The sequence below is a fragment of the Rhinoderma darwinii genome, chromosome 1 (assembly GCF_050947455.1).
Source record: "Rhinoderma darwinii isolate aRhiDar2 chromosome 1, aRhiDar2.hap1, whole genome shotgun sequence".
Classification (NCBI taxonomy): domain Eukaryota; kingdom Metazoa; phylum Chordata; class Amphibia; order Anura; family Rhinodermatidae; genus Rhinoderma; species Rhinoderma darwinii.
The window spans coordinates 109,064,005-109,090,946 of record NC_134687.1 but is presented as its reverse complement, the minus strand read 5'-3'; the positions used below and the strand labels follow the sequence as shown (position 1 = coordinate 109,090,946).

Below are 26,942 nucleotides of genomic sequence, written 5' to 3'. Positions count from 1 at the left end.
ATAATACCAACATAAAAAGACCAGTTAACAGCAGCTAGCAAACTAATAACATTGCTATACAATGTCTAAAAATTACTGCTATATAATTAATATTACAATTTGTGGAGGTCTCAAGACTTGAATGCCAGGCCATCTGGGGTGCTCCATTCACTCCCTAAGGCTAGCCATGGGTCCCATTTTTTTTATTTTTTTTAACAATTTTCCAAACTTTAGTTTCAGTTTTTTTCATTTCTTTTCCTTTAATGCCCCCTATAATTTTTCAAGTAAAACCATCAAGGTTGCAGAATAATCTTTTTTATTGCTATGTATATTCTACTCTCCATATGTGACACAATACAACACCCTAAAAAAAAAACATCATATTTGTTTTAGTAGAAAAAAAAAAATCAATCCTGATTACAACCTTGCAGCTGAGGATGCGACATTACAGAGAATAGAGAACACATTCCGTAGACCAATACAAACTACATAAACAAAGATACATTAAAATCTACAAAAAACAGCCAGAGTTGGTTACAAGAGTCTTTATTTTGCAAACTATACATGAACTGTATAAAAGAAAATGCATTTTCTCAATTATACATAAGATAAACATAAAATTTAGTCAAGAATACTTTTTAATTCAAATTAACTATTTTTGTTGTAATAATGCAAAATTGAAACTAAACATTTCAGGGGATCGACTTGGAAAGTAACAGCCCAACTGTGCTGAAATACAGAATTGTTCCCAGGTTATTGTGGATATATTACTGTATACAAGAAGGTAGTGGAGTTTTATTAAAGATTTTCACAATGAAACAACATGCCAACATAAATATAGTGATTAAAGTAAGCTTTATACTCTTAAGGATTAGATGCAAACATACACAGTAATCATAAGCATTATCCAATTCACATGGTAGCAACATAACAATAAAAGGGGCACAAACCTGCTTCCCAGCAGCTCTATGGTAAATAGGTTGTTTGTTTGTTTGTTTGTTTGTTTAGCTCATGCCTAATAATGGTCTCTTTATTCTCATTGTGCATGGCACCCCACATCATTCTTTTATTTAGAAACTAGAAAGGTTGAAATCTTAAAAAAATCAAATGCAGCACCACTATTCTTTTAGTTAGCCTCTGCTGCTCCGTACTGTATTATTTTGTTCATTACGGAACAGCAGTTCCACGGGAAGGCAGGGACTCCTAGCATCATAAAATGTCTATGATGCCAGGAGTCCCGTTTACCTGTACCGCAGTCGGGCCGGGAAATCCGGCCGACACACAGACCATTTTTTAAGGCCCGAAATCGGTCGTGTGCAAGAGGTGTATGGCAGCATACAGAGTGCCTATTGCTTCATAGTATGGAACCATAGGATCTCCATGTGCTGCCATTCAGGCTTCTTCCACATGGCTTTACTGTGTGCATGAGGCCTAAAGGTCATTCATAGATGTTTAAGAATCATGATATTAAGCAAATGTTTATGGTGCAAAATTTTAGGAACCCTTATCACAAATAAATCTCAGCTTTAGAGTTTAAATTACAGTGCTGTGAAAAAGTAATTTCTTTGATATTTGCATATTTGTCAAATTTAAATGTTTCAGATCATTAAACTACTTTTAATATTAGACACAGATAACCCAAGTAAACACAAAATACTATTTATAAATGCTAATTATAAATGATGATTTCATTTATTGAATGTAAAATGTTGTTCAGCCCTATCTGGCCCTATCTGGCCCTTAGCTGCTAAATCAACCAGTTAAGCAAATTCAATTGACAATGGGGTCAAAATCGGGGGTCAAAATCACTGAAATTTACCAGCCCGGAAAGGGTTACAAAGTCATTGTTAGGGCTTTGGGACTCCAGCGAAACACAGATAGAGCCATTATCCAAAAATGGAGAAAATTGGAACAGTGTTAAAACTTCCCAAGAGTGGCTGATCTACCAAGATTTCACTAAGAGTGCGTCGACATCTCATCTAGGAGGTCACAAAAGAACCACAAAAAACATCTAGATGACCCCTAAGACTTTTGGTAGAATATTCTGTGGACTGATGAGTCAAAGGTGGAACTTTTTGGAAGACATGGTTCTCCTTACATCTGGTGTAAAGCTGTCACCACATTCCACCGTAAGAACATTATAGCAACGCTCAAACATTGTGGTGATAGTGTGATGGTCTGGGGCTGCTTTGCTTCTGCAGGACGTGGACGACTTGACATAATTAAAGGAACCATGAATTCTGCTCTCTATTAGAAAAACCTGAAGAAGAATGTCCGCCCATCCGTTCATGCCCTAAAGCTCAAGTGGAGTTGGGTTATGCAGCAGGACATTGATACGAAGCAGGCACGCAAGTCCACCTCTGAATGGCTCAAACGAAACAAAACCAAGGTTTTAGAGAGGCCAATTCAAAGTCCTTACTTGAATCCTATCAAGATGATGCGGCAAAACCTTAAACGGGTAGCTCATGCTTAAAAATCCCTCCAATGTAGCCGAATTTAAACAATTCTGCAAAAAAGAGTTCCTCTACAACGATGTAAAAGACTCATTGCAAGCTATCGCAAACGTTTGTTTGTAATTGTTACTGCCAAGAGTGGCACAACCAGTTGTTTAGGTTTAGGGGCAATTACTTTTTCACATGGGTGATATAGGTTTTGAATAAGTGGAATGATCATTTAAAAGCTGGATTTTGTGTTTACTCGTGTTATCTTTATCTTTTATTAAAATTAGTTGCATGATCTAAAACATTTAAATGCGACAAATTAGCAAAAAAAGAGAATAAATTGTGTGAGGGGCAAATACTTTTTTCACAGCACAGTACAATGTTCTAAAGAGTTTAAATTTGCTTTTTCAATATATTTGGATGTACAGAAAATCAAGTAATACATTTGGAGAAAATGTTCAGGTATAACCTGATTCCCCCGGTCTTGAAATTCTGAAATTCTTTTGGCCTTGAATGCAAATTTGTGTGATAAATGAACATACTGAAAAATATATATTTTTGGAATGAGTTGCAAGGCACACTGTTCCTGAGCATTGTAGACAGACCCCTCAACTGCCTTTAGCAACTGTGTTGGCACTATATATATATATATATATATATATATATATATACATATATATATATATATATATATATATATATATATAGGCTCCTATTTGAATCTGATTTTTAATTTGAAGAGTATAATGTGTAATTTAATGTTATATAAAAAAAATACACTATATTTGAGAATATAGTTAATGTGGCTGATTCAAGTCAGCTTTAACTTCCTGTAGTTTGTGGGATTGCCAAAGGTAATACTACAGGGTGTACAGGGTTTTGTATTAGAAGAATTGGAAAGCCACAGGTTGCAGCTTGACCTAACACCATAAGCAAACTGGTTTTGTAACTCTTGTGTATTTATAATGTTGGTAGAACATTCTTCAAGAATATATGAAGTATATAGTAACTTATATTTTGAACACTTGGGTTGTACAAAAAAAATAAAATTGATTCCAATATATATTTTTTTTAAACACTGGAGAAAAACACATATAAAGTGGAATTCTGTAGTAATTATAATGGCAGAAGACAGCTTGAATTTACTTGTTATTTACAGTTGAATGATTAGTCTTTTGTCCTTATCCCAACCATTACAAATCATAGTCCTTCCTATGTTGCCATCAGGCAGAGCAATGCTGATTATGTGGTTCAGTTAACACTCTTGGAATATCTGTGTTACCTATAGCATATGTATTATCATGCTGATCAACTAACAAAATCGATACAATGCTTCTAAAAAAAAAAGAAGAATAGTAAAATAATAACAAATCTAAAAGCCGATTAAACAAACACATTTCTGCATAATCTGAGGAAAATGAGGAATTTCTGATGTGTTTATTCCTACACCTGTAGTTCTTACTTTTAGTTGGTATATTTTAGTTTCCAATCTAGAAAATGCACAGAAGTCCACGTCATAACCGGTGTACTTTATGCTTATATTATATTGTCCTAAATTGTTGGATTGTATTAGTTGTTTTTCTTCAGGTTATACTTCCAATGTGCTGTCTTCTTGTTAAAAGCATATAAAAGCTCAAACGCACATAAATGAAACAAAAGTCTATGACTCCAGCCTCACTTGGTATGATCATACAAAATATACATGTTTTCTGTTTTAAATTTCTGTTTTCTTTTCAAATCCTTTTATCTTGGTGTTGCCATGAGCAAAAGGTACTTCCTAAGTGATGTCTTTTTTCGTAGACATGAAAAATATAATGAATTTGTTTTATATCATGTCAAATATATCCATCTTCGTCCTCTTCATCCTCATCATCAACCCCTTCATCCTCATCATCATCATCAATTTCATCTTCATCATTCATCATTTCTTCATCATTCTCATCATCTGACCAGTCATGAAAGTCTCCACTTCCAAAATCTCCAGATGTTTCTGAATCAGCACCTGTCATTAAATACATAACAAATGAATGTTTCAAACTGTGTGACATTTATTAAAAGCCAAGCAAATGATACATGTTTTCCATATTTCAGCTATAAGAACGCTCCTATTCCACCATTCCCTATAGGAAGGAAAAAAATCTCTGGACCTTTTGGCATTCGGTAAGCAAATTACCCACTCCTTCTGCCAGCCCTGTAGGTGGTATACAGAGTCCCTATATGGTTCCATGTGTGCTGCATGGCACTGAATTATGGCCTCAGATAAAGCACACCACAATTTCTTTTGGATTCCATATGCATCTATCAGAAAAACACCTCTGTATGCATCCATATTAGATTGAAGGCAGATGAAGGAACAGTATCGCCCCATACAGTTCGTCTGAATTGCACAAGCCAAAGTACAACCTTGTTCATGAGGCCTAAGGCTAACACTGTACAAATACAATGTCCATTATCCAGTGCCAAAAGGACCAAAGACTTTATTTTCCAGACTGTGCATATCTAATTCCCTTCGTTCATGATCCTTATGAGCATTAAAGAACAATATTTACATAAGAGATTAAGTTCAAGTTGAAGTTTTCTGAAGCTGCACAATAAATGATCTTTATAAGTTGTCTTTAAATAGTGCCTTGCTTGGAATAAAGAAGTTAAAGATAAATACCACACTCTGTAGATCCTATTTTTCGGGATCCTGTGACTTCATTTCCATATCTATCAACACACCAACACTGACCAACACTTCCATGACATTGAGTTGGTTTGTAATAGCCATCTTCATCACATCCTGGTATATAGTAGCCTTTAGATAATATAATAATAATAATAATAATAATAATAATAATAATAATAATAATAATAATAATAATAATTAATAATCATCCTCATTACACTGGTATGTTATATTCAAACATTAATATCTGCATTGATCAAAAGACTGTGCAATGTAAAAAGTAACAAGATAAACTCAGAAATTCATCATTAGCTTCTATCTATTATGTAAAAAAAAATAAATGGATAAATAACAGTTTTGTGAAAACTTTCTCTGGTTTTACATTGACCCTGTATAGAACAATTAATGTTGCCATATTCTTTATTTAGAGAACATTAAAATAGTTTTAACCTGTTAAAATCATGGCAGCAGTCTTTCATTTTTCAATCCCTGCACTCCAAGAGCCTTACCCTTTTTTATTTTGAGGACTTGTTTTTTGCGGGACTATTAGTTTATTTTAATGGAACCATTTAATATACCATATAATGTATTAAAAAAACTTTACAAACAAATTCTTGTGGGGTGAAATGGAAAAAGCCCAGCAATTCTGACATTGTTTTTGGGTTTTGTTTTTACAACGTTCGTCTTGCAGTCAAACTTTATTTTGCAGGCCAGTATGACTGCAAATTTATACAGCACACAAGAGAATGGCAACAGCACTTTGCGAACACCAATGTCACCTAAACCGCTAAATATAAATAAATATGCATTACCGCTAAATCTACTTATAATAGGGAGGTTCTTAGCGCACATTTTGATCAAATTGTGTGAGCGCACCTGCCACGACAAGGCGACCTTTATGAGGTGGGATCCTATTCTGCACATACAAGCAGAACTGGGACAAAACCTACATATTCTTGGGGATGGTAGGAACCAGCATTAAACTAATTAAAATCACCCAGGGCAGAATGGGAGGAGTGCAAGATCAAAAAATGGAGGCAGTCACTATCCCCACATATATGAATCACATAAACAACACAAAAGTTTGAACAGCACATTCCAACAAAATGTGCATGCAGGTGCAAGAACGCCTGTGACTGCAAATTTATACAGCACACAAGAGAATGGCGACAGCACTCTGCGAACACCAATGTCACCTAAACTGATAAAAAAAAAAAAATATGCATTACTGCTAAATCTACTTACAATAGGGAGGTTCTTAGCGCACATTTTGATCAAATTGTGTGAGCCCAATGTGGGGTGAAATGGAAAAAACCAAGGTAATTCCGACATTGTTTTTGGGGTTTTGTTTTTACAACGTTCGTCTTGCGGTCAAATTTTATTTTGAAGGTCAGTATGATAACGGCGATACCAAGTTTATATATTTTTTTTATATTGTACTACTTTTACAAAATAAAAACACTACTGTAAAAAATGTTAAAAAACCATATTTGTTTTGTGTCACCATATTCTAAGACTGTAACTTTTTTTTGTAAATGTAGCTATGTAAAGTCTTGATTTTTGTGGGAAAGCTTTAGTCAGTATTAGTACCATTTTGGGGTACATACAACTTTTTGATCTCTTTTTATTAAATTTTTTTGGGGAAGCAAGTTAAAAAAAAACTGGAATTCCGGAATTAAAAAAAAACATAAAAAATGATGGTGTTTACCGTGTGGGATAAATAAAATATATTTTTACTGTTCAGATTGTTACAGATGTGGTGATACCAATGACATATATTTTTTATTGTTTATATTTTCTTACGTAATAAATATGAAAGTTTTTTTTTACATTCAATGTTATATATATTCTTAAAAATTATATGAAACTTTTTTTTTAAATCCCACTAGGGAACTCGAATATCCTAACACTTAATAGCTTGTATAATGCACTGCAATGCTTTTTCATTGTAGTGTAATGTCAGCTTTACCCTATTAAACCTTGCCTCTGGCAGCGGCTAACAGAAGTACTAAGATGACTGCTTGGGGTACGGGGACCACCATTCTTGCAATAGGTGGGGGTCTCAGTGGGTGGACCCTCACCAATCTAGCATTTATCACCTATCTAGTGGATAGGTGAAAAATGCTTTAGGCTGGAATACTCCTTTAATGTATTTTCATTAATAACATTGTGCTCCGTAGCCAAATATTCCTCTCAGAATTTAGATAGGGGTGTAGGAGGATATACTAGAAATAAGAAGCAGCTAATGCCTAACCAACTGCCCAAACTGACTCTGTGTAACTCTCACTAACAAACTAGGCTCTCACTTCACCTATTGCGTTTCTCCACCTTATGCAGGATCTGGCCAACCACCAATTCGACACCAGTCAAATATATGGTGTAGAAACGCATAAGGAGAATTGTAACATACCAGCGATAGGGAAAGGAGGCTAATATGATTTAGACAGAGTTAAAGAGGTCTTACCATCAGAGATGTTTATGACATATCCACAGGATATGTCCTAAATGTCAGATAGATGTGGGTCCCACCTCTGGGACCCGCACCTATCTCTAGAACGGAGCCCCCTAAACCCCGTTCTACTGATCTGTGTTGTAGCTGGAAAGTGGTCGGTGCAACGATCGCCAATCAACGAGACTTGTTGATCGGCGCTCGTTTGCTCCTGTCACAAGGAGCTATGTATGAGGGCAAGTGATCGTTACTCCAATCGCTCGTCCCCATACATTATTATAATGTTGGCCGCGCATCTCCCTGCTTACACAGGGAGATGTGCTGCCGACAACGATAATATTTTAGTTTTTTAAAACTATACGATCAGCAGATGAACGAGTTTTCTCGTTCATCTGCTGATTGCTGCCCTGTTTACACTGGGCAATAATCGGCAACAAGTGTTCTATGAACGCGTGTTTGCCCGATAATTGGCAAGTGTAAAAGGGCCTTTAGTAAGGTCAGTTGGATAGTCTTCAATTATAGCGCTCTAACTGACTTCAACTCTATTCTCCTACTCTCGCTGAGCTACGCTGTTTTCGTAAGTCCCATAGTGGTGAATGGCAGTTATGGAAACAGCGTAGCATGTGAGCTACGCTGTTTCCGTAACTAGCATTCAGTTCTATGGGACTTACGAAAATTATTAATCAGTCAGACAGTGAATTAGGTTTTTAGTGAGCATCCTGATCATCACTATACTGACCAGTGAATAGGGATGTAACTACCAACATTCATAAGCGTAACTAGCCGTAGCTGCTATGGGGCCTATTTGGGTGCAAGAACATGTTTCCTTTTAATAAGGAATAACAAGTTAGTGGCTTTCTGATATCTTGGATTACTATGTGGGCCCTCTGACATATGGCTCTATAATCCATACATAATTATTGCTACATATGATGCTGTTTTCGTTTTCTGTCACAAAGTGGTGGCGGCCTATATAATATTGCTATGGTGCCCTATGAGTTATAGTTACGCCGCTGCCAACAATTCAAATGCCCTAAGTTCCATTTACTCTATGGGAGGCTAAGTTCTGGTAATATTGTTAAGACCTTTTAAAGCCAATATCTAAAATATAAATTGTTGCTTGTTTTTGGTTTATACTTGTGTGTGCTGATTTTTATTTGAATATTTTAAGTCTCTTGCCTAGGAAAGATAGACCAAGTGAAGATTATGTCCCCCTAGGACATAAACTTCCCTTGACACAAATGTTGGTAACACAAATAAAGTATATGTCCCCTGTCAATATTAAGAAGGAGGGTTTCAGCACTTCGATTAGAAACAACTTCCATATACCCAATAGCTGGCGTTGCTGCAGAGTCCACAATCCTAAAGCCCCATATTTTGCGATCCAGGGTACAACCACGATAGTATTTTATGACTAAAACAAGACTCATCAACTTGAACATGATGGCCGGGGCCACCTAGCAAAACTGGGTTAGTACAAAAATAGGCACTTCATACTTCATGATAAAACTTAAAAACGTCAACTATGGTGCGTTCGGATATTCCAGTCAGTTGTGCAGCTTGTTTTTCAGAGGTTTCCAAACACCAGAGAAAAGTAATATGTATCCAATTTTTCAGGGAGATGTGCGACTTTTGAAAGAAAGGGCCCTTTCCAATGGATACCCATTATGACGCACAGTTCTTGTAAATAGACTTCCAAGAATAACCATCAGAACATTGTCGACGAGCGATACAACGCAGAGGCAGTTGATGGCAGTTTTCGCAGTCCAGATTGTTTGCAAGTAAATAGTACTGTTTCGTGAATTCGGTGGCATCGGTTTTATTTGCATCAGTTATAATAGGCTGGAGTGTCTTCTCAAAGAAATGTCGATCCATTTTAATTTAAGGGCAACAAAAAATTGCAAGCTGTCTTATAGTAAGAATGTCCTTTGTTGCCCAAAGCAACCAATCAGAGCTTAGCTTTCATTTTATTATCTGAGCTCATTAATATATGAAAGCTGTGGGGTTGCTAAGGGCAACAAAGGACATTCTTACTATAAGGGCCTGTTCACATAACCGTTCATTTCCGTTCCGGGGTTCCGTTGGAGGGTTCCGTCGGGTGAACCCGTAACGGAAAGTGAAACTGACAGCACAGCTTCCGTTTCAGTCACCATTGATCTACGCTATTGATTCCGTCGGAAAACCGGAAACCAGCCGGAATGGTGACGAACGGAAAGCATTAGCGATGTTTCTGTCACCACTGAGATGTATGGTGACTGAAACGGAAGCTGTGCTGTCAGTTTCACTTTCCGTTGCTGGGTTCACCCGATGGAACCCTCCGACGGAACCCCGGAACGGAAATGAACGGTGATGTGAACAGGACCTAAGAAAGCTTGATAAATCTCCCTCAATGTCACTGAGGAAGCAGGGGGACATATTCTTCACTTGTTCAATCAGGGGGACATAAACTTCACTTGATCCGGAAAGCTAATATGTTTCATGTATTAGAATATGTTGATTGAAGATTAATTTGGCTTCACTATTTTTTGGTCTTCAAAAATATATATTTTTTTGGCATACTGTAAAACTTGCACCAGTCTGGTCCTGCGGGTACTGATTAGAGATAAGCAAAACTGTGAAATACCACTCTTCCACTATTACAGCAAATCCATCCATTTAGTTAAATTTGCAGCAAAACGTTGTCTGGTAAAACATTAATGATGCTTAGGAGTTTTGTTGCTCTTTTGCCCAATTAGTTTATTTAGAATCTCAAAGAAGCACAATTTTTCTACACCCGCCCCCACCGGTTTAAAATATAGCAAAGTGAAATGTAGTGAGACATATTGGCTTAACAGGTGCCTTCTTTATGTGTCGCCGCTCCAGACTGGGCTGCCCTTGGGTCAAGCCATCTCCATTCTGACTCCCTGAATCATACAGCATCTGCTCTAGGGACCAGAAAGAAGTTAGTCTCTCAATGCAAGACTTTGGGAGCCTTGATGTCAGTCTCTTAGACTTGCATTGAGAGACTGACCTCCGGTTCCTACAGCAGATGCTGTAGGATTGGGCTGGTCAGAATAGAGATCAATTTACCCCACTGTGGCCCGGAAATGAGCGGTTACCCAAAAAGTAAAGCACCTGGTAAACCAATACAACTCACTACCTTTCACTTCATCACATTCTAAAACACGGTTGGAGGGATTGAAAAAAATTTGAGTGGTTAATTTACCACTTCCGGACCACCCATAGACGTCCGGGTGGTACGCAATTAACTCTGCAGGGCCATTCGAGAACGTCCTGCAGCGTTAGCAGGTTTGCTGCTCCCCGGCAGCCTTTAACTCGGTGATACAGTGCCGACGGTAAGGAGCTCCATGATACAGCTGTCTAGAGACAGCTGTATCACCGAGCTTCAGAGTGGTGTCAGGCCAGGTGATCGCTGTGATAGCCTGTCACAGCGAACACCATTTGAATCTTCTCCCTCTCTGGCAGACTGGCAGAGAGGGAGAAGAATAATGTAAAAAAAAAAAAAAAACACACACACACACACACTATTTTTTTTTCAATAACATTTTTCTCTATAGATAAATTTGTCTATCTGCTACACGGCGTCTTTGGCCACGCACGACACAGGTCGACCAGACAAAGATCGCTTTGTCTTGTAGCCTACATTGCATGTAATAAAAGTCAATGTGCTTTGTGTCGCAATACGCAAGTTGCCACGACATGACAGTTGCAAGAAATCCAAACTGTCGTGTCGCAGTTACTTGCAGGTCGCAACGCGACGACATTGACTTTCATTACTTGCGGTGTAGGCTATGGGACGTAGCGATCCTTTGGTCGGACAACCTGTACACGGAGTATTTTGCAGGCAGATAAAAATCTGCCTCAAAATTCCTTCAGGAATTTTAAGGCAGATTTTTACCTGCCTGCACTTTTTTTGCCGTGTTTTTCGCTTGTGGCCATTGAGGAACGCGGATGTAAACCGCTTTTTCTGCCTCCCAGTCGCCCGGGAAAAAAACAACAATTTCGGCTGTATATTGGTGCTGATTCCGACACAGTTTCCATGTCAAAATCAGCACCAAAAAACTCTGTGAATTGGGCCTTAGGGTGACATTAGATTTGCGCAGGCAAAGTCTGCAGCGGATTACAGTACAAGGCAAGTAGATGAGATTTTACAAAACTCATCTGCATGCTGCAGATATTTTACACGGCAGATTTTCGCATTTTTGATATATCGTTAAATTAATACCTTGGGGTCTACTTTCCATAAAATAATCATTTTTGGGATGTCAAAGGGGTTTTCCACAAAGCACAGGTGATTAAAAGCTTTTATTTTTTGGAAGTGCTGCCTCGCTGTCTATTTCTGTTTAAAGGGGTTTTCCAGTCCACAAAAATGTATGGCCTATCCTCAGGATAAGGCCCTATTCACATGACAGGGTTTCCCGGCCGTGTGACGGCCGCTCAAAAAACATCCGTTACACGGCCGCAGTAAGAACAATAGACCCCAAATGGGGCTATTCACACGACCGATTTTTTGGACGGCCCAGTAAACCGGGCCGTCAAGAAATGGGACATGCCCGATTTTTGGCTGTTCTCCCAGTTCCGAGAGACGGCCGTGTCTTCCGTCACTCACTCTCTCTCCTCCTCACAGTGCGAAGTGCATGTGAGGAGGAGTAGGAGGGTATTTTTTTGCTCCCTGTAGGAGTGGAATCCCCAATCCCCGGCCACAGCTTCGGCAACACTGTGGCCGGGGATTCCGCTCCAGGAGAAGTCCCTGACTTCACTGTCCATATATGGACACAGTGACGTCAGGGACTTCTGAAGCGGCAAGGGATTCCGATCCAGCAGCAGTCCCTCACTTCACTGTCCTTATATGGACAGTGAAGTGAGGGACTGCTCCTGGAGCCGTCCCCTACAGGAAGGTAGGGGGGGGTGCAATCTATGGTGGCTGACTATGTATAAGGGGGCTGTGTAGCAATACCTACAGGGGGGCTCTGTGGCATTACCTACAGGGGGGCTGTGTGGCATTACCTACCGGGGGGCTATGTGGCATTACCTACATGAGGCTGTGTGGCATTACCTACAGAGGCACTGTGTGGTGCTACCTACAGGGGGGGATGTGTGGCACTACCTACAGGGGGGCTGTGTGGCACTTCCTAGAAGGGGGCTGTGTGGCACTACCTACAGCGGGGCTGTGGCAGTATCTACAGAGGGCAGTGTGTGGCATTATCTACAGAGGGAAGTGTGTGGTAAAAAATGTACAAATGAAATTCATCAAATTTTAAAACTGACAGTGAAAAAAACTGATGCAAATCAGGTCAAAATCGGCCGTTAAAAACGGAAACACGGCCCGGAACGGATGCAAAACGGCCGTTTTTATCGGCCGACAATCGGACCCTGTAGTGTGAATAGAGCCTTAGCCATTAATATCTGATCGGTGGTGGCCCGTCTCCCAGCAGCCCTGCCGATCAGCTGTTTTGAAGGGGATACGACGCTCGTACCATCGTCGCTTCCCCTTCATTTCCTTTACTGCTCACACTGTGAATCGCGGACACAGTTGTAGTGCCGGTTCACAGTATTACAGTATGCACTTAAATGGTAGAAGGCTGTAATACTGTGAACGGCCGCTAGAAGTGTATCTGCGATTCGCAGTGTGAGCAGAAAGGAAATGAAGGGGAAGCAGCGCTCGTATAAGCACTGGGGCCCCTTCAAAACAGCCGATCGACAGGGGTGCCGGGTGTCGGTCCCTGACCGATCAGATATTGATGGCCTATCCTGAGGATAGGCCATCAGTTTTTGTGAACTGGAAACGGCACAACATCTGTAATGGTCGTATGGTGTCAGCGAACCAGCTTTGGAAATTTTTTCTCTAAAAGCCAATTTGCGCACCATTTACTGTAAGCGCCAACTTGCACCCAGCGTATAAGCAATGCACACATATTTTGTATCGTTGAAGTCGGTACAAGTTGCCAAATATGTATTGAGGTGTGTTCACCCAGTGGCATGCACCAGACGTAAAAAAAATCCCCTAAAATCACACACTCACATTTTTTTCAACTTTATTTTCCATTTTTCCTTCCATATTTTTTAAAAAAGTAAAATATATCTATTCTTTTTTTACACAATATGGAAGCCCAATATGTTCTGAAAAAAACAAGACCAAATACATGTAGGTTGGAAAAATAATAGAACAATTTGCTTTTAAATTGGCACATGGCTAAAATGGAAAAATGGGCCTGGTCAGGAAGAGGGGTAAAGGGGTTTTCTTACTATCAACTGTTATGGAATGTCATTTTTTTTAGGAACATGTAGTGGTGCTATTTAGTTGTTCCTTATAATTCCTGGCAGTCTAGTCAAGTTTTATTCTGCTATACTCTGCATTTTTTACTCCACCCTTGCTCTGTTTTTGTAATAGTTTTATGTTTTGAGAAAACCGAAATTGGGAATTTTAAATAAGAGCAGAAACAGAATCTTTTCTACGGTGACATTATGATAGGTTATTGTTAACACAGTCCTTATGTGAGCTGTCTAGGTAGTGGAGGTGGCAATGACAGTGACTTGTGGTGGTGGTGGTGGTGGGTGGATTAATGGGGAGGTGCCTAGTCAATTTTATTTGGCAGGGGTGGCTGAAATTTGAGTTAAACATTTTAAAGGGTAACAAAACTTCTAAAAAACGTCTGACATGTCATAGTGACATGTCTGAAGTTGTGATAGTTGAGGATCCGAGCACTGAGACCCCCACCGATCGCTAAGACTATGCGGCAGAAGCCCTCGGGTAACTGTTGAGCCGCTTTGTTTCTGATCGGCTTTTCTTGGAAAGCCGAGCAATTATTGTACAGGCTCCAGAGAAAGTCTATGAGTCCGTACACCAACTGCTCGGCTTTCCGAGAAAAGCTGATCAGAAACTAAGCGGCACAGCGCTCACCCGAGCGCATCTGTCTCACCGTTTTAGTATTGGTGGGGGTCTCAGTGCTCAGATCACACCAGTTTTTGGAAAGTTTAGTTACCATTTAACAATGTCTCCTCTAATTTTCTACTTATTTTCCCCAGTACTTACATCTTCACCTCTTTGATTCCTGCCCAACAGTCTGGAAATAAAATTCTGGTCAGTGCCTTCTTTCACTGTTCGGATTATTAGCCTATTCTACACCAGATATTTGGAAAATTACTCTAAACCTTTGCTGTATACTTTTATCTATTTGCTTTATGAAATCTAGCCTTTTCTATTAATGTGTACAATTTTTTTTTAAATAAAAAGGAATTATAAGACCATTAGCCAACAAACAAATAACTCACCAAGAAGCTTCTTTAATCCTTGCTGCTTCTGAATGTTGTTAAATTCAGTTTGGCATGGAGGATCTGTGAATAATCAAGGAGTATGAATATTTATAAAATACAATCAAACTTTATACAATATCAAGTTTTTGTGATTCTGTTTTTGTTTTTTTTTGTCATTCTAATTCATTCTTCATTTTAATTTATAATGAGGAGCTATTTATTTATATAGATCTATGTTTTATTATAATCCAAAATAAAAATTACAATGAAACAGACTTGTTCTTATGTGCAACAATCTGGGGTTATTAGAGAAACCCCAGATTGTTGCACATAAGAACAAGTCTGTTTCATTGTAATTTTTATTTTGGATTATAATAAAATATAGATCTATATAAATAAATAGCTCCTCATTATAAATTAAAATGAAGAATGAATAAACATGTAGCAGGACTGAGTTTGTCACAAAGGTTTATCTACTGATATCACCATATATTTAACTTGTTGCCCTAGAGAGATTAATGACTACATCTATCTATCTATCTATCTATCTATCTATCTATCTATCTATCTATCTATCTATCTATCTATCTATCTATCTATCTATCTATCTATCTATCTATCTATCTATCTATCTATCGCGTAGCTAAAGGCTCATGGGCCCCAATGCAAAAGTTCTTATTGCCCCCCCCCGCAGCTTTCAGCTGCATCGCTGGGTCTCCTAAGTGACCCAACAATGTAGCACTAGCAGCCAGGGGCGTCACTAAGGACTTAAAACATCAGGGGGAATAGCCCCAATACATATGTGTCCGCCCCAAAAAATTGTATGTGTGTATAGGAGACAACCTATCTATAGCACTACGATCCTATAAACTATGGATAGGATTAGATATAAGGTCCAGCAGACAGTATCACACATGATAGGATTAGATACACAGCTCAGCAGACAGTATCACACATGATAGGATTAGAGATAGGGCCCAGCAGACAGTATCACACATGATGGGATTAGATACAGTAGCTCAGCAGACAGTATCACACATGATAGGATTAGATACAGTGGCTGAGCAGACAGTATCACACATGATAGAATTAGATACAGTGGCTGAGGAGACAGTATCACACATGATAGGATTAGATACAGTGGCTCAGCAGACAGTATCACACATGATTGGATTAGATATAGGACTCAGTTCGCTGACATTGCGGCCCCAGCGCTGGACCCAGGAAAGGTAAGAATAATAATTTTGCTTCTTTATGTGTTACTAATTATTTTTGTGTGTTTGTGTTTTTTTTACAAGTTCGGTTGTTGGACTACTTCGGATTCGAGGACTTCTTCAATGACAGCGTTTTTTTATTCTCAATAAAATGGTTAATGGGGGTTGTGTTTTTTATTTCAATAAAATATTTTTTCTATGTGCTTTTTAAACTTTATTATTACCGCCTTAGTAATGGCCGCTGGCTGATTGACAACCTCCATTACTAAGGCGGGGCTTAATGTTAGCAGGTGCAGAGGCTAACACTAACCCCCATTATTACCCCGGTACCCACTGCCCCCAGGGGTACTGGGAAGAGCCGGGTATGAACCAGTACCCGACCATCTGTAGTGACGGTCAGGCACCGGGGCGGCCACAGGCTGGTAGTATTAGGCTGGGGAAGGCCAAAAATAGTGGCCCCTACCACCCTGGTAATTCTGCCTGCTGCTGCTGTGTTGTATCTTAGCTGGTTATGAAAATTGGGGGGGACCCCACATCGTTCTTTCCAATTTTTATTTTTTTTATTTTTTTTAAATGACGTGGGGTCCCCCCCATTTTTCATAACCAGCCAGATACAATAAAGCAGCAGCAGGCAGCATTACCAGGATGGGAAGGGTCACTGTTTCTGGCCTTTCCCAGCCTAATAGTACCAGCCTGCGGCCGCCCTATTGGCCGACCATCACTACAGATGGTCAAGTACTGTATCATACCCGGTTCTTCCCAGCACCCCTGGTGGCGGTGGGTACCGGGTAATAAAGGGGGTTAGTGTTAGCCTCTGCACCGGCTAACACTAAGCCCCGCCTTAGCAATGGACGCTGTCAATCTGCCGGTGGCCATTACTAAGGCGGTAGTAATATAGTTTCAAATGTAACCACAAAGACATAGAAAAAATATTTTATTGAAAGAAAAAAAAACACACAACCCTCGTTATCCATTTTATTGATAATAAAAAAAAGCTGTCATCGAAGTAGTCCTGGAATCTGACGTAGTCCAATGACCGAACCTGTAAGAAAACACACAAAAAACGATTAGTAACTCATGTGTTAGGCTTTGATACAGGGCCCATGTGTGATACTGTCTGTGGGACCCTGTATCTAAGCCTACCACAAGGTAGGCTTAGATACAGGGTCCAGCAGACAGTAATCTTATACCGTATAAGATTACTGTGTGCTGGGGCCCTGTATCTAAACCTCCCGTGTGGTAGGCTTATATACAGGGCCCATCAGACAGGATCACACATGGGCCATGTATCTAAGCCTACCATGTGATTCGCTTAGATACAGGGCCGAGCAGACAGCATCACACAATTTGTGATCCTGTCTCATGGGCCCTCTAAGCCTGCTACATCGTAGGCTTAAAGGGGTTGTCCAGTCCCTAAACATTGATGGCCTATCCTCAGGATAGGCCATCAATAACTGATGTGTCGGGATCCGTCTCCCGGGAGCACGCCAATCAGCTGTTTTTAAGGGGCCGCAGCACTCGTAGGAGAGCTGCTTCCCCTTCATTTTACTTACTCGCTCACACTGTGAATCGCCGACACTGATTCACAGTGTGAGCAAGTGACCGGAATGAAGTGACCGGAATGAAGGGGAAGCAGCTCTCGTACGAGTTGTGCGGCCACTTCAAAACAGCTGATTGGCCAGCTCCCTGGAGTCGGACCCCGACCAATCAGCTTCAGAAGACAGGGATATTAATCTTACCCTCCTCTTCAGCCGCAGCAGACGTGTTGACTCTATCCGGGATCACGATGTTGCGCGCTGCGCATAGCGTTTTGACGTCATGCGCTGCGCACAGCGTTGTGACGTCAGGACCTCTGCTGCACTCCAGAACCAGGAAAGTAAGTACTGTCAATTACTAAAGTAACAGGGGCCCGCGGCCCGAGTTACTATAGTAACCTTTTATTGATGTGGTGTGGGGGGCCACGGGTCCCCCTGGCTTTGGGGCCCGGTCGCAATTGCGACCGCTGCGACCCCTATAGCTACGCCACTGCTATCTGTCTATCTATCTATCTATCTATCTATCTATCTATCTATCTGTCTATCTATCCTTGAATTATAACTTGTATAGTTAGAATATTTTTATTAATTAATAGAGGGATGCATTTTTTCCTTATAATACACATCTCAGCTGCTGCAGAACCTCCCAAGAAAGAGAAGACAGAAGCTTCATGTCAATCACTGTGAATTTAAGGAATTTTTGTACAGCAGCTGCAGTACATTGCTAATCACAGTGACGCCAAATAGTGCCAGGAGCAGTGCTCCTTTAACACAATGCCCCCATACTGTCCCAGTGACAGTCTTCATAAACTTCCAGATACAGTGCCCCCATACAATGCCAGCCATAGTGTCCCTGCATGTAGTGACATCAACAAATAAGTGCTTATTACAATGACCCCTATACAATGCCAGACATAATGCACATTTTCCCACATAGTGCTAAACATAATGTGTCCCCCACAGCTACTGGATACTTACCTAATGACCATTCCCATCACTCACATAAAACCTCCTCTTCCTGTATTCCTGAGACCAGCACAGGTGGAGAAACTTTTCACCTGTCTGAAGCAATCCGAAACAGATCACCTCTTAAGGTTGAGATGAACAGTTCCTATGTGTTGCTGCCCATATGTGTATAACTGGCATGTATCGACGTCAAAACTTGACTACTATATAAATATAATTGGCATGGTCTATTGACATGTATTTTGTAATTTTACCAATTGACAATACTGTATAACTGTACAGTATACATGCAACATAACAAAAAAACATGTTAGACCATTTTAAAGCTTCACAAATTCTATGATCTTAAGTACATTGCACTAATATAAGTATTGTTCTCTATACAAAACCAGAGCCGTACCTACCCCCAAAATGGAGGAGAGGGGGATATTCTGATTAGCTGCTTGTGCTTGAGTAAAAGTGAATGGGCGGGCAGCTAAACAGCAGAGACAGGTTGAGTGAGCCCAGGGATGGTGGTATACGCTGGATGGAGTCAGGACCCAGTACAACAGTGCCTGGAGCTGAAGAGGAGCCAGAAGGGTCAGTATATGCAGGGGTCTGGTGTGGGATCTGATTATTTTTTCTTCCCTGGTCTGATTTGATTGAAGGGTTCTAGTCTCTGATAAATGTAAAGGGTTTGGTCTAAGGTCAGATAAGTTTAGGGGGACTAGTCTGGGCTCTGATAAATTTAGAGGGTCTAGGGTCTCATTAATTTGAGGGTTCTGGTCTTGGGTCTGATAAATTTAGGGGGTCTGGTCTCTGATAAATATAGGTTTGATCTAGGCTCTGATGAATGTAGAGAGTTTTGTCTGGGGTCTGATTTACTTGGGGATCTGGTCTGGGGTCTGATAAATTTAGGGGATCTGAATTTATTTTGGGGTCTGGTTGGGGTATGATTAATTAAGGCATCTGGTTTGGGATCTGATTAATTATTTAAGGGGTCTGGTCTGAGATCTGAAGCAATTTAGGGGTCAGGTCTGGGGTTTGGTTAATTTAGAAGGCCTGGTCTGGAGTCTGGTACATTTAGGGGTTCTGGGATCTGATTAATTAAGGGGGTCTGGTTTGGGGTCTGAATTAATTGTGGGGTCTAATTAATTTTGGAGTCTGAAAGGAGTCTGAATTTTTTTGGGGTCTGGTCTGGGGTCTGATTAATGTGGGCAGAAACACAGATTGTGACCCTGGGTAGTCAGCAGGTACAATATATATAGACAAAAGAAGGAATGCCTGCAGGCAAACAGAACCCTTTTTCCTGACTACCCAATTTATGGATAGAAAATAAATTTATTAACACTTTTACGTTTTTATTAGGCTACGTATAGCAGGGAACAGACCACATATACAGTTTAAAATTATCACTGCCAAATGCCGATGTGAAGTGAATGCAAACAGCTGGCAGATTAATGTGGGCGTCTGAATAAATTTAGTCGGTCTGGTCAGAGGTCTGAATTTTTTAGGGGTCTGTTCTGGGGTCTTATTACTTAAGGGGTCTGATCTAGGGTCAAAATAAATTTAGGGATATGGTTTAATTTAAGGTCTGAGTTCTGAATTTGTGTTGCTAAAGAGGGTATGGAATAAGCTACAGAAGTGAGGGGCCAAAGATATCTGGGCACCAAACTGCAGTCTTCGGCATAAGTCGTCATGGTGGTCTTGGTCGCATTGAGAAAAACAGGAAAGTGAACAATGACAATCAAAGAAGATGTCACGTGTGAGTCACTGTTATTAATAGTTATGTATTGTACCTGTAATTACTCCTGATCAGTACTGGATTCTCTTGTATGGTCTGCAGCATCATAATACTCTGCAGACGCCTGTGTAAAACTGGGATATGACAACTATATAGTTACTCTATGGAGGTATTATTGAACATATTGGCCTTTGCATAGTGGTAGAATACACCTGTCCCTGACTGAAAGTCTACGCCTGTCCCTGACTGTGTGATTAGGTGTTTCTGTGTTAATGGCGTGGCTTACATACTTAAAAAATATTCAGTAAAATCTGGTTTGGCGCGCGTTGCGTGGAGACTTTCACACGTGAATCTAGCCTTGCTTAATGGTGGTGGGAGGGGGGGGGCGCTTATTTGGTGTTTGCCCGGTCATCAAAATTTCCTAGAAACTGCCTTGAACAATATTAGTCTGATAATTTCTCCTCAAGCTTTGAAAAAAAACCAAAAAGTGTTTATGTCCATGAATTTCTTTAACACCTTAGTGACCACCAGTATGCCTTTTCATGGCGGTCACTAAGGGGTCTTAGGCCCAGGCCGTCGCTTTTTCACGGCAGCCCAGTCTAATTACTGCACGGGTGACCCGTGCAGGCTGGAGCCGGGGCTCGGCTGTCTGATGACAGCCGGGCTCCAGGTCCAACGGTAGCAATCGAAGTTAACTTCGATCGTGGCCGTTTAACACGTTAAATACTGCGGTCAATAGCGAACCCGGCATTTAACTTGTTTACAGATTGAGGGAGCTTCCTCTGTCACCCATCGGCGGCCCGCAAATGCAATCGCGGGCCTCTGATGGGGTGTCATGGCAGCCGGGGGCCTGATAAAAGCCCCCAGGTCTGCCCTGGGCATATGCCTGTTAGGTCGTGCGAGATTTACACTGACAGGCAATAATGCTCTGGTATACTAAGTATAGTAAAATCCTCTAGTGGGACTAATAAAATAAGTAATAAATGTGAAATAAAAATTATTAATAAAAATTACAGTAAAAAAATAAATATAACAATTTTGTTCCATAAAAAGTGGTTTTATTTAGAAAAAGTGCACATACATGGTATCGCCGTGACCCTAATGACCCAAACAACAAATTTAATTTGTAATTTAAACTGCAAGTTGAACACCATTAAAAATAAACGCAAAAAACATGGCAATAGTGCTATTTTTTTCCACTGCCCCCCAAATAAGTCATAATAAAAGTTAATAAATATGTCCCATGTAACCCAAAACAGTACCAATCAAAACTACCTCTTGTCCCGCAAAAAACAAGCCCTCATATCACTACATTGACGGAAAAATAAAAAAATTACGGCTCTTGGAAAGCGACGATGCAAAAACAAATATTTTTAGTTACAAAGGGTTTTTATTGTGCAAAAGTAGTAAAACATAAAAAAAACTCTACATATGTGGTATCGTCGTAATCGTACCGACCCATATAATAAAGGTAACATGTTATTTATGCTGCACAGTGAACGGTGTGAATTTAAACCGCATAGGTGGAATTTCAGGGTTTTTTTCTATTCCCTCCAAAAAAAGTTAATAAAAGTTAATCAAAAAATGATATGTACACCAAAATAATGCCATTAAAAAGTATAACTAATCCCGCAAAAAGTCCTACTACAGCTATGTTGATGGAAAAATAAAAAAGTTATGAGGGCCTGTTCACATCAAAGTTTGGCTTCCGTTTTTAACGGATCCGTTAAACTTTAACGGAAACCCTGTTAAAACCGGAAACAAACGGAAGCCCTCATTTGTGTTTTTGATGGATCTGTTTTGACGGATCCGTCAGTAAAACGGATCCTTTACATTCCGTTTGCGTCCGTTCGTATCCGTTTACTACGGATCCGTTATTGTTTATACTACTTGTTTTTGTTTACATTTTTTAAAAACTCCTCCTATTGGATGAAGGAAAGAGATGAACAGGAAGAAGGAATGTTGCAGACCACTGCAATACACCCCACAGAGCAGAACGCTTCAATAGCCATATACACCCCAAAACAGCCAAATGCATAGAGAGCCTTACAGAGCAGACCGCTGCAATAAACATATACACCCCAAAACAGTCAAATGCATAGAGAGCCCACAGAGCAGACCGCTTCAATGCCCATATACAACCCAAAACAGCCAAATGCATAGAGGCCCAGGCCGTCGCTTTTTCACGGCAGCCCAGTCTAATTACTGCACGGGTGACCCGTGCAGGCTGGAGCCGGGGCTCGGCTGTCTGATGACAGCCGGGCTCCAGGTCCAACGGTAGCAATCGAAGTTAACTTCGATCGTGGCCGTTTAACACGTTAAATACTGCGGTCAATAGCGAACCCGGCATTTAACTTGTTTACAGATTGAGGGAGCTTCCTCTGTCACCCATCGGCGGCCCGCAAATGCAATCGCGGGCCTCTGATGGGGTGTCATGGCAGCCGGGGGCCTGATAAAAGCCCCCAGGTCTGCCCTGGGCATATGCCTGTTAGGTCGTGCGAGATTTACACTGACAGGCAATAATGCTCTGGTATACTAAGTATAGTAAAATCCCCTAGTGGGACTAATAAAATAAGTAATAAATGTGAAATAAAAATTATTAATAAAAATTACAGTAAAAAAATAAATATAACAATTTTGTTCCATAAAAAGTGGTTTTATTTAGAAAAAGTGCACATACATGGTATCGCCGTGACCCTAATGACCCAAACAACAAATTTAATTTGTAATTTAAACTGCAAGTTGAACACCATTAAAAATAAACGCAAAAAACATGGCAATAGTGCTATTTTTTTCCACTGCCCCCCAAATAAGTCATAATAAAAGTTAATAAATATGTCCCATGTAACCCAAAACAGTACCAATCAAAACTACCTCTTGTCCCGCAAAAAACAAGCCCTCATATCACTACATTGACGGAAAAATAAAAAAATTACGGCTCTTGGAAAGCGACGATGCAAAAACAAATATTTTTAGTTACAAAGGGTTTTTATTGTGCAAAAGTAGTAAAACATAAAAAAAACTCTACATATGTGGTATCGTCGTAATCGTACCGACCCATATAATAAAGGTAACATGTTATTTATGCTGCACAGTGAACGGTGTGAATTTAAACCGCATAGGTGGAATTTCAGGGTTTTTTTCTATTCCCTCCAAAAAAAGTTAATAAAAGTTAATCAAAAAATGATATGTACACCAAAATAATGCCATTAAAAAGTATAACTAATCCCGCAAAAAGTCCTACTACAGCTATGTTGATGGAAAAATAAAAAAGTTATGAGGGCCTGTTCACATCAAAGTTTGGCTTCCGTTTTTAACGGATCCGTTAAACTTTAACGGAAACCCTGTTAAAACCGGAAACAAACGGAAGCCCTCATTTGTGTTTTTGATGGATCTGTTTTGACGGATCCGTCAGTAAAACGGATCCTTTACATTCCGTTTGCGTCCGTTCGTATCCGTTTACTACGGATCCGTTATTGTTTATACTACTTGTTTTTGTTTACATTTTTTAAAAACTCCTCCTATTGGATGAAGGAAAGAGATGAACAGGAAGAAGGAATGTTGCAGACCACTGCAATACACCCCACAGAGCAGAACGCTTCAATAGCCATATACACCCCAAAACAGCCAAATGCATAGAGAGCCTTACAGAGCAGACCGCTGCAATAAACATATACACCCCAAAACAGTCAAATGCATAGAGAGCCCACAGAGCAGACCGCTTCAATGCCCATATACAACCCAAAACAGCCAAATGCATAGAGACCCTTAGGCTGGATTCACACGACCATGTTACGTCCGTAATGGACGGAACGTATTTCGGCCGGAAGTCCCGGACCGAACACAGTGCAGGGAGCCGGGCTCCTAGCATCATAGTTATGTACGACGCTAGGAGTCACTGCCTCGCTGCAGGACAACTGTCCCGTACTGAAAACATGATTATAGTACGGGACTGTTGTCCTGCAGCATCGTACATAACTATGATGCTAGGAGCCCGGCTCCCTGCAGTGTGTTCGGTCCGGGATTAGCTGCCGAAATACGTTCCGTCCATTACGGACATAATGTGCTTGTGTAAATCCAGCCTTTCAGAGCAGACCGCTGCAATGCACATATACACCCCAAAACAGCCAAATGCATAGAGAGCCCACAGAGCAGACCGCTTCAATACCCATATACACAACAAAACAGCCAAATGCATAGTCGAATGCGCTATTGATTCTGTCGTTAAAACGGAAACCTGCCAAAATGGTGACGAACGGAAACGTTTCTGTCACCATTGATATCAATGGTGGTTGAAATGGAAGCTGTGGTTTCAGTTTGACTTTCCGTTGCGGGGTTCACCCGACGGAAAACTCAGACGGAACCCTGGAACAGAAAGCCAACGCTGATGTGAACATGCATGTAAAATTTTAAATCTAAACTTAAAAACAATGACAAAACCCCAAAATACCTTTTTTTTTTTTTTTGGTAGAGTGAGCACTTCTCTGCTCAAAATGGAGTGTCCGTGTTTTTTGCAGAATGTGCAAGTTGCGACAATTTCTAAAAATGCTCAGCTCTGCAAAATTATGTGTTTGACAGAAAGCAATAACGGAATGCCTTCAGTTTGCTTCCGTCTGATTCCGTTGGCCCAATGACTTCAATGATAAAACAAAAACGGAAATGTCATTTCCGTTACGGATCCGTTTTATCGACGGAAACAATAGTGCTGCAGGCTGCGTTATTGTTTCCGTTCAAAAAACGGATCCCTAACGGAACGGAAGCAAACTGATGCCAACGGACACTTTAATAAATTCCATTGAAATCAATGGTAATACAAACGGAACGTCTACTTTCCGTTTGTCTGCTCTTCTGACGGAAGAGATTAACGGAAAGCCAAACAGAAGCCAAACGGTGATGTGAACAGGCCCTAAGGCCCCATGCACACGACCGTAAAAACTCCCGTAATTACGACCGTAATTACGGCCCGTAATTAGGGGCCCATAGACTTCTATTGGCCACGGGTACCTCCCCGTATGCTTACGGGAAGGTGCCAGTGCCGTTGAAAAAGATAGAACATGTCCTATTTCAGGCCGTAATTACGGCACGGGCAGGCCCATAGAAGTCTATGGGGCTCCCGTAATTACGGATGACTACGTGTGTGCACCCGTAATTACGGGAGCGTTGCTAGGCGACGTCCGTAAATAGTCACTGTCCAGGGTGCTGAAAGAGTTAAACGATCGGCAGTAACTGTTTCAGCACCCTGGACAGTGGCTACCGATCACAATACAGATAAAGATGTAAAAAAAAAAAAGACGTTCATACTTACCCAGAACTCCCTGCTTCTTCCTCCAGTCCAGCCTCCTGGGATGACGTTACAGCCCATGTGACCGCTGCAGCCAATCAGAGGCCATTGACTGGCTGCAGCGGTCACATGGACTGCCGCGTCATCCAGGGAGGTCGGACTGGATGTCAAGAGAGGGACGCATCCCCAAGACAACGGCCTGGTAAGTGTGAATTTCTTTTACTTTTATTACGGAAAGGGCTGCCCCTTCTCTCTATCCTGCACTGATAGAGAGAAGGGCTGCCGATTAGTGCAGTGCAATTTTGCAGCTAATAACGTGCCCGTAAATACGGCTGGAATACGGGTGACACCGGACCCGTATTTACGGGCACATGTCCGTAAATACTGCTGCAATACGGGTTGAATACGTGTGACCAAGTACCCGTATTTACGCCAGTATTTACGTGTGGACAAAAATTACGGTCGGGTGCATGAGGACTTAGGCCTCATGCACACGACCGTGCTCGTAATTACGACTCGTAATTACGAGCACGGCCGGCCACGGGCAGCCGGCCGCTTTTCCGAGCCGTGCTCCCATTATAAAGTATAGGAGCACGGCCCGTAAAATAAAAAAATAGAACACTGAGAAAACGGGAAGGTACCCGTGTCTAACAGAAGTCTATGAGCCCGTTATTGCGGGTCGTAATTACGACCCGCAATAATGGGTGTTTTTGCAGTCATGTGCATGAGGCCTTACTCTTTGAATGCGGCTATAGAAAAACTAAAAAAATTGCTTGGTTAATAGGGCCTAAAATAGGCTGGTCACTAAAGGGTTAAGCTTACCTTGTTGTCGCTGGAAGCAGTAGCACCACTCATTGTTAGAAATTAAGCTGTCTTTGTATGTGTCACAAGTATTGAAGAAAGCCTTTGTACACTGCTCATTCTTGTCAATATAAATGCTTCCAAGCTCAGACTGATCCAGCAGCAGGTCATAATTTCGATCAAGTCTATTAAACATCCAGCCAAGAGAATCCCTGCAAATTGGCAGAATGCTAGTATCAAACCCTAGGAGGCAGATAAACAAAAGTTATTTAGTACTCAATGGACCAGTAATGTAATTTTCTAAAAAGTAATAAAACATAACAACACATATTATTATTTTTATGTGCCAAATGTACCATGTAGAATCATCTCTTATGTATTCATTTTCACCTGCACAGAAATGTAAATGTTTGAACTAATCAATGTGGGGTTTTTTTGGGTGGATTTTTATTAAATACATGACAGTGTTTAGTAATATAGTTGCAGAAAATATTTAAGATTTTATATTTATATATGTATATACTAGTCCTTCTCAATGAATTAGAATATCCTCAAAAAGTTAATTTATTTCAGTAATTCAATTCAAAAAGTGTCTCTCATATATTATATAGATTCATTACACACAGAGTGA

General features: G+C 40.5%; 1 protein-coding gene across 2 annotated transcripts in view; it reads right to left on the bottom strand.

Moving 5' to 3' along the window:
- Positions 1-509: 509 nt before the first annotated feature.
- Positions 510-26,942, bottom strand: part of SPOCK3 (SPARC (osteonectin), cwcv and kazal like domains proteoglycan 3) — a 362,511-nt gene continuing 336,078 nt past the window's right edge. For both annotated transcript variants that reach the window (XM_075860267.1, XM_075860268.1), the window contains exons 8-11: positions 26,333-26,554; positions 14,810-14,872; positions 5,080-5,217; positions 510-4,422 (exon numbers count right to left, since the gene is read on the bottom strand). In XM_075860267.1, the coding sequence (XP_075716382.1) occupies positions 4,256-4,422; positions 5,080-5,217; positions 14,810-14,872; positions 26,333-26,554 (590 nt within the window). In that variant the 3' untranslated portion in view covers positions 510-4,255. The remainder of the gene's footprint in view (positions 4,423-5,079; positions 5,218-14,809; positions 14,873-26,332; positions 26,555-26,942) is intronic.